The sequence below is a fragment of the Hevea brasiliensis genome, chromosome 11 (assembly GCF_030052815.1).
Source record: "Hevea brasiliensis isolate MT/VB/25A 57/8 chromosome 11, ASM3005281v1, whole genome shotgun sequence".
Taxonomy (NCBI): domain Eukaryota; kingdom Viridiplantae; phylum Streptophyta; class Magnoliopsida; order Malpighiales; family Euphorbiaceae; genus Hevea; species Hevea brasiliensis.
Window position 1 is genome coordinate 71,252,484 of NC_079503.1, and position 9,571 is coordinate 71,262,054.

The 9,571-nt window shown below is 26.3% G+C and overlaps 1 protein-coding gene across 1 annotated transcript; it reads left to right on the forward strand.

Moving 5' to 3' along the window:
* Positions 1 to 1,595: 1,595 nt before the first annotated feature.
* On the forward strand, positions 1,596 to 4,301 carry LOC110632081 (O-fucosyltransferase 23). The gene is made up of 2 exons (XM_058130119.1): positions 1,596 to 2,146; positions 2,576 to 4,301. The coding sequence occupies exon 2, from the start codon at positions 2,750 to 2,752 to the stop codon at positions 4,082 to 4,084; it is 1,335 nt and encodes a 444-aa protein (XP_057986102.1). The 5' UTR covers positions 1,596 to 2,146; positions 2,576 to 2,749; the 3' UTR covers positions 4,085 to 4,301.
* The last annotated feature ends 5,270 nt before the right edge of the window (positions 4,302 to 9,571 follow it).

Genomic DNA, 9,571 nt, shown 5'->3' on the forward strand with positions numbered 1-9,571 from the left:
TATAGATAAAAAAAATAAAATAATAATTTAAGTTGCATTATTATTATTATTATTTTCCTTCCTTCAATTCAAACATAATGAAAAAAAAAAAGCTAGAGGATGTTTGCATAACTTGTAAAAATTGACTGATAATTGCTTAGTGTTTACCAATTTGAGTTTATAAGCAATTAAAATTATAAGTAATTACATGTTTAGTTAAAATACTTATAAGTAGCTGACGGTTGACATATTTAGTAAAAAAACAGCTTATAAGTTTATTTATTATTAAAATAGTTATAAAGGGTATTAAATTATTTTTCAAATAATAAATTATATTAACATATTTTTTTACTATAATTATATTATCAAAATATATTTTAATCATAATATAATATAATTTTTAAATTAAATAAACAAATATTTTATTAAAAACTAATAGAAATATATTTTCTTTAAAAATTTCTAATGGAAATTATTTTAAGATTCATTAAACACCCAAATTATAAATACCAAAAACGAAAACTCCTCTCTCTAGCTTTTTTTTAGCTTAATTATAAATTAAATTTATAATTCCATCATATATCCTCATTTAAAAAAATATTTTTCCTCTAATAATTTATTTAAATTAATTACATTAATTTTAATAAAATATTTATCTATATAATATTTATTTTTATAATTTAAAATATTTTAAATTATAATATAATTTAAATATATTTTGATAATATTATAATAAAATATTAAATAATATGATTTATTATTTAAAAAAATAATTTAATAACTTTTTAATATTTTAATAATAAATATATCTATAAACTGCTTTTTAAATAATAGATTAAAAATTTATAGTTATTTATAAATATTTTAATTAAATATAATTTATTAAAATTTTAAATATTTATAAAATTAAATTAATTGAATTATACGCCTTTTTAAAAGCTAATAAGTTATTTTTTAAGGAAAATATGTAACGGCATGTGGCGATGTGAAAGACAACACACCTTTCCTTTCAATCACAAGTTGTCACAATGATACCAAATTGCAAATGCATTTGTAACTGAACCTTGACCGTTGACCAATACTGTGTGCATTTGTTTTTCAATTTTTGAGGCTATATATGTGTGCTCAAATTTTTATATTTTTTTATTATTTTAAAATTAATAATTTTAATTTTTATTTTATATATATTTCTATAAATTTATTTAGATTAGATATCAAAACAAAAATAATTATCAAAATTTAAATTATTAACTTCTTAAATTATAAGATAAATATTTAACTATTAATTTAATAATTTTATAATAAAATTTACTAAAATCTAAATCTTTTGTTATAAAATATTTAATAATTTAAAATTAAAATGATTAACCCTAATGTAGAGGTAGTGGAGGGGCATTATTGGTAATGCATATAACTTGCCAGCTAAAAATCACAGGTCATCATGTACACGTTACCTTACCTATTCTCTCCAGCCTCCAGATCAGGTCTCCCAACTGTGAAAGATTCCTTTTCATATTTGTCTTGTTCAATCTTTAAATAAACAATAATTAAAATAAATAATAATTAAAATAAAATAATATAAAATATAAAATTTAAGTTTCCCATTTTGACAGGTTTGAATCTGATGGATGAATGAAATCTGCTGTGTCTTTTGTTTTTGGGTGACTATGATTAGATGGTTTAAGCTGTCATCTTCTCTGTTCAAAATACTGATCTTTGGCTCCTTTATACTGCCCTTTTCGGTGTCTTTTTTTGTTTTTCCATTATAGATAACAGCAGATTCCTTCCCACTTTTTTATTTTTTAAAATAATGAATGAATAAATATTTGTTTTCTTTCTAATTCTATTTTTTCAAGAAATTAAAGAAAAAAGTGTCAACATTTCTTTTATTGTTTATTATGGGGTTGTTGGTTGTAGTGATGTTGATGGGTTGGTTTCCTTTTGGTTCGCGGGAATTAAGGCTCTTCTTGATTCCTGTTCATGCCTGATCATCTCCGCCATCACCATAATCTTTATCTTCTTCTCCTGTTCTTGTTGGCTCTGTTTCTCTCTTTTGGCTTCTGGGTTTTCTTCAGAATTCAGATTCCTATTTGACACCATTTTGTACTGTCTCTTGGAATCACTTCCTTGTTGGGGTTTCAAGAGCCACGGATTCAAATTTTCCAAGGTGAGAATTTTTATGAAACTTGCACCCTTTCTTTTGTGTTTTGCTTCTGTCCCTCTTTCCTGGCATTTTATTCATTGTTTTTGGATTATCTGTTGTTTCCTTTCGAAAATGGACGGAGCAAGTGATGGCCATTAATTAGATGTTATCACATTCCTTACTTTGTTTCTTCTTGGCTCTTTCTTGAATTTCGTACTATTAATTCTTCAAATTATAAATGAAACTCTACATATATGTAAAAGGCAATAATGAACTCCATATTGAATCCATTTTTAGCAGCCAACTGAATATAAACACAAATATGTAGTGATCATTCATAAATTCTGTGCCTAATCCTATGTAAAGGAGGTGCATGTTTGTTAACTGGTCGTATAAATTCTGGTTCTTGTTCTGTTTAATTATGATGCGTATTTCCTTATTTTGGTCTTGCAGATTTTCATCTCTAATGGAAACTTCAGATGAAAATGATTTCTACTATTGAAGTTCAGAGTGACTTGAAGATTGGGGTTTGTGCTAATTCACTTGTGATTTAATCGTGTCTGTTGGTTTTATCTGCAAGAGTGTTGATCGTAAGCGAGTTTTGATCCTTGTTCTATTAAATCTTAAATGGACTTTCCCTCTAAGCATCCAAGATTCTTTGGTAGACATTTGAATTCTATAGCATGTAAATGCCTTGCTTTGGTTGTTATTTTGCTGTTTCTTAGGGTTGTACTTCTTCCCTCATTCTCTGTTTATGATAGCATCAATCGGAATAATAAGGAATTTACTCATAGCAGCTCTCTGTCATTCGACTCTGAGTATGGAATTCGTAGAGATAAGTTCTTGGAGGTTCCTCAGATAGTTTGGGGACTTAACAATCAAAAGATAGCATTTGCTAGAGCTTGTCTCACTGCTAGAATGCTGAACAGAACTCTTCTAATGCCCAGCTTAAGTGCTTCGCTGTTCTATAAGGAACTAGATCGCTTGCAACCGATTTCCTTTGACAAAGTGTTCCAATTTGAGAGGTTTAATTCTCTCTGTAATGGGTTTGTGCAGTTGGGCCATTATTCGTTTCTTAGAAATCTGACTGGAATTTGTGATCTTCCGAAAGGAAGTGGAAGGAAGTGGATGGTAGAGAGAGATTTGGATCAATTGAGACAATATGGCAAGGATCCATATGATGGTTATGAGGTTATTCGGATAGTTGGAAAAAACCCATTTCTGTGGCATGATCATTGGCCCGTTAAGGATTATGCCAGGGTCTTTGAATGCTTAGTTTTGGTTGAAGAGATAGAAAGAGAAGCATCTAAAGTTGTGTCAAAGATTAGAGAAGTAGGAAGAGAAATGAGAGGCCATACTAAATCTGCTCAAAGTGGTATTGATTCAGATGGTTCGTCATTGCAGGCAGTGCCTTACGTAGCAGTTCATATGAGGATAGAGATAGACTGGATGATCCACTGTAGGAAGTTAGAGCAAAGATCAAAAATAAGCCAAATTTGTAGTAGCAAGGAGGAGATTATGGAGCGAGTGGGGAACATTGTGGGCCTGAAAACACCTACAGTTGTTTATCTTGCGGTGGCTGATAGTCTTCTTGAAGATCCTTCTATACTCACTGGTTGGAAGGATGGTTTAGTTCCTTTTGAAAAGAAGAAACTGGGTGTCGATGGAATTTACAAGAAGTATCCATATCTCATTCAATCAGCAATAGATTATGAAGTGTGCTTAAGGGCTGATGTATTTGTTGGGAACAGTTTCTCAACATTTTCAAGTCTCATAGCTCTTGAGAGAACACAGAAGATGATTAGAATGGGCATCACACATTCGTGTGGCTTGCATGTGAGATGGCCTTCGTATGCGTATAATATACTAGGCGAATCAAATGGCCCTCAAAAATGGATGACAAATATATCCGATTCAAGTCTTAAAGCAGTCAGCTATGGTACTAATATCATCTCCTGCTGAAGGTAATGGCAAGTAATTCCTGGTATGGCTGAAAACCAATAGAATATTTTTGTTAAAAATTTGCTGGTATACTTTTGAACGTTTCTTTCATTTCTGTGTAAAGAGAATCAATATCATAGTGCGTCAAGATAGCAGTTAGCACCAAATTGGGTACAGTTTTTCATTTTTGTAATTTCCTTTGTCAAAATTTTGCTAATTATATTGATTTTTTTTGGCACTTCTTATCCGGAGAATGAATATCTTGGTTCCTTTCTTTGCATAATTTATGTAGACATATTCTGATACCAAAGAATCCTATTAATAGCTATATTTATTGAGAATTTTTCCTCATGCACACGTTGTCTCTTTAAAACTTGAATTCTTAAGAATATTAAGATTCCAAGTGCAGTTTGGTACCAATGCAATACTATAATGGGATATTGCTTATGTCTGCAATACCCTGTTTGGTAACAAACAGAACAGGAAAGAAAAGGAAACTTGAAGTCTTAGAATTATATTTTTGGGATTATATGATACTTATAATTCTTCTCTATATTATTCAATTTTGTATATTGTTATAATAATAAATCTTAAGGCATTACCAGCTTCTTTTTAAGCTATTTCTTGTTATTTGTTCAATAAATATCCTCTCTCCACAATCCTGCATGACAATATATATATATATATATATATATATATATATATATATATATATATATATATTATCAGTTCTTTTATGAAGTTGCAGTTGTTCCATCTATGAGCTTTAGTTTTAAGGTTTCAAGTTTAAACCTAGTCAAGCCAAATCAAGAAAAGAAAAGAAAAAACAATTGTATTTTCTTTGATGGATTATTTTCTTTCGCTTTTCGTTTCGGGTTGGAGTAATTGTAGTGGCATGTTTGTTTATAATGCTATATTGAGGGGAACAAATTATGTAATCTTTATGGCACGATTGCTTCGTTTATAAGATGTGTAAATGCTATGGTTTAAGAGCTTGATATGGGGAGAGAAAAAGAAGATGATGTGGGGTTCTCTTGCTGCTTGGTCTATAATGTTAATTTCATTTTGTCTTGTGAATTTGTCGAAATGAAGTTTCTGGCACCAGCTGAGATTTCAACTTTCTGCTGTTCTTTTTTGCTTTCCTGTTTCTTCTATTCTCTTTTTCTTTCTTTTGTTGAAGGATGGTACAAAAAGGAAAAGTGAAGAGAGCCGCCCTACTTTGTTATCCCCTCTTGAACAATCAAGGAATTATGTTCTCTTTGTGCTTTCCATTGTTTACTTGGAAATGGACATTTTGGGGGAAAAAAAAGAAAAAAAAAAAAAAAAGAAAACTTATTTAGATCTGATTTGTCTTTACGATAAAGAAAAGAAAGATTACCTTCGGCTTTGTGGCTATAATCATATGGATCCATAATGCCTCTTCAATGAGTTTGGCTGCTCGATGTGGTCAACTCTTAGCGGATAATAATGAACGGCCATATCCAAGTCAAAGATTATGTTTAAAAGTTAAAAATATAAATTGCTTGATCAAGCGGGCATGTGTTTGTGTGAGAAATAAAGAAGCGGTGATCACGGGCAATTTCTCAAGGGTTGGAATGGATTTTTAGTTTTCTTAAATTGAACCGCATAGAAATTTTTAGATTTTTTCAAATAAAATTAAAATAAAACGAAAAATATATTTTTTAATAAAATTAAAAGTGAAATCCCACCCAAGTCCAATTAATGTTCCGCCAATCACGAACAGAAATCTTTTTTCAACAGATTTCTGGATAATTTAAGTAATAATAAATCTAAAAGAAGTTCAAATTATATATATATATATATATATATATATATATATATATATATTAATGTTTATAATTTTCAAGATTATATTTTAAGTAAATAGAATTTAAATATTTTTACAAAATTATTAAATTTTAAAATATACATTATTAAATAAAATAAATAAAATTAAATAAATTTAAATTAACTAGGTTTGAAATTCATATAGGTAGTTTAAAATGATTTTTTTTTTTGGTGGAAAGTTTAGAATGAATTTTAATTAAACATTTTCATAATTAATTGAGTCTAAATTTAACTAGAATAATTTTCATAGACACTATATCCAATACCATCTCTCATTTTGCATACTTATCTATTTCAATTTTTTTTTTCAAGAATTCACAATTTGTGAGAAGAAATACTCACAAAAATTATCATATTTAAATTTAAATTTAATTAATAATTTTAATATCTAAACTCGTCTTGATTAAAATTTATCATAAATTATTTATATCCATTTCAAACTCTATTTTCATTATTTAAATAATATAAATCCATTTAATTTTATATATTTTGATTAATAGTTTATTTAAGAATATATTTTATTAATAATTATATTTTAAAAATTTAATAATCTTATAAAATATTTAAATTTAATTTATTTAATATATAATATATAGAACTTTTTAATATAAAAAATTCAAATAATAATTTCTTATATATAAATTTTAAATCAATTTAAATTCAATATAGATGTTATTTATTAAACATAAATCAAATTGAATATAGTTAAATTATAATTTTGTTCTTGGGATTTAGTTAAACCTATAATTTAATTTCTATAGTTTTAAAATCAAACAATTTGATATTGATATTTTAATAAACCTATAAATTAGTATTTGCCATTAGAATTTTAGTTAAATTATCGTTAATTCTAGTAAAAATATCAAAATACCCTTAATTTTATATTTAATCTAAAAATAATTTAGTCCCTAAAGTTATATTTTCTTAACAATTTAGTCTTTTATTTTATTTTATTAACAATTTGATTCCTATATTTTTAAAATATGACTCCAATTAAATTAAGAAAATTTAAATTTAAATTATTAAAAATATAAATTAATTACTTTAAGGTCCTTAAAAATTTTAAATAATTATAAAATTATCTATATATTTTACCAATTGATCCTTAAATATTATAATTATTTACAAATAAGCCCTTATTAATATTCTATTTATATAATATTATATATAAAAAAAAAAAATTAATAATAAAATAAAATTTTAAAAATTAAATTATTTTCTAATTAAAAATATAATTTAAAATAATTTAATTATTATTATTAAATTTAATAAAAAATTAATCGTAATTCTAGCAGCGTTAACTAGAATTAAATAATATAAAGTATTGAGCATTAAGTGGAGTTGACTGCTAAATCGTCCTTATGCTTGTGCTCATCCGCATGGCGGAGACATTCGCGGATACAAAATAAGTCCCGCGTGACATGGTCATAATGTAAAATTTTATAAATTTATAAAAATGTACCATTTATTTTTAAAATTAGTTTACAATTATTAATAAATTTTTATTATATCTTTAATAGATTGATTTAAGTGATAAGAGAGATTCATTCAATTTAAAAAATTTTAGATTTATATTTTTGCCATTAACCTCTCGATATAATGAAATAATTAACCTTATATATAAAAATATCTTAAGTTTTGACTCGGTATATGCATAGTAATAAAGATACTTTTATATGTGTGTGGGTGTAATAGATAAAATATTTTCTATTTGGTTATCTTATTTACACACTTTTTTTTAAATTAAAAAAAATTACTATTTTAAAATTAAATTAATTAATTTATAACATTTGATTTAATGAACCATTTATCCATTTATTCACTTTTTCATTATTTAATTATTAAAAAAATAATAAAAAAATCTAACATATATATGAAATTTTCAAGTATCAATTAATTTGAAATTTTGGAAAAGATTAAATAGTTCATTAAATTAATTATTTCAAAAATATTTTTTTATATATTTTTTCTTGAAAAAAATTTATTTATTAAAAAAAAGAAAAAGATTAAATAGTTCATTAAATCAAATATCAAATATTAATTAGTTCAATTTTCAAATTAATGGTTAAGCCCAGTCCACTCATGCTGGGCCCTAAAATAAGTCCAAGCCTCACAGGGAGGCTACGCCTGCCCATTCAAAAGCAAGGAACGGAACACTTTCTCATCAAGAGAAACTCCCCAAAATGTGGGGACTTACGTGGCCATGTCTTGACAGTTGCCAAGAAAATAAAAAGAGGAATTATTGTGTAAACTCGGAATTTGTTGTGTATCTCTCATAAAATATATAAGATTTATTTTCTAAAATTAAAGAAGAAATATATATATATATATATATATATATATATATATATATATATATATATATATATATATATATATATAATATTTAGGAATAAGGTTTAATTGTTGTTGCTATTGCTATATATAATATAGTAATACACATATATCATCCTTCAATTATTTATTAATTATATAATCTTTAACTATAAGATATATAAATGAACAATAATATAATATAATATAATATAATATAACATTACCATATAATTAAGAATTATAAAGTTATTTAATATATTTATAACTAAAATTATAAGAAAGGTAGTGAAATGAAAGATAATATTAGGTTGCATATAGTTTTTATATATTGCAATTTCAAATTTATTGAAAATAGATAATACAATCCTTAAAAAAAGAAAAGTATATAATACATCTAAAAAAATATAGAAAAACGTATGCATAAAATTAGTTCTTAATTTGGTTCTAATTCAGTTCGATTTCAATACAGTTCTAGTATGATTCTCAGTGAACATAACATAACCAAATCATTAAAATAAGTTTAATTCTTCAGTTTGGTTCGAGACTTTCAAGAATTGTGCATAGCCTCTGGCAAGCAAAGGCATAGTTAAGAGGTCCTCTATTGATGCATTTGTGAAACAAGTTAAAATGGGTGTTTTTGGTGCATTATTTATTGGCAAATTCTACGATACATCTAGAACATGTGCTCTCTCACTCACATAAATGAATGACTCACATTTATGAGAATATAATGCTCCAAGTGCACTTAACAATTTCCCTTATTGGCATCTCATGTATTTGTTGGAGTACACTACAGGCCAAATAACATCTAGATCATAAATATTAGGGATGCATCATGTGACCACTAACCTTTACCTAAAAAGTCACTTAAAACCACTATATTTAGTTTTATCCCATTTGACCCCTGAACTTAAATAAAGTTTAACTCTTTAACCCTTGATCTTTGCACGAAAAGTCACTTGCTACTTTCACTTTTAGTTGCATCCCATTTGACAAATAAACTTTATCAAAGTGTAAGTATTTAACCCTTATGATTGGTGACATGTTTTAATGCCCTTTGGTGATGTCGATAATGGCAAGGCAATGCTCAAATGGCATTAACGACAGAGCTAAGGACGTTTTTCCCTCTCAGTGATGTATGGATAGGACAAAATCCTCAAATTGGCCATTTCTAGCAACCAACATAGGCGAGGCACTCACCAATCAACTCTTTCTCTTGGCTCTAGCTTCATTTTCCATTTAGAGGTGCTTAATTTGGTGAAGTTTTCCAGCAAGGAGAGGAGAGGAGAGAAAATTAGAGTAGTTATTATGATTTATTTAATTTTATAATTATATAAATTTTAA

What these genes read in the sequence shown, in the direction of transcription:
- LOC110632081 (XM_058130119.1), top strand. Translation starts at nt 2,750, where the DNA reads ATGGACTTTCCCTCTAAGCATCCAAGATTCTTTGGTAGACATTTGAAT.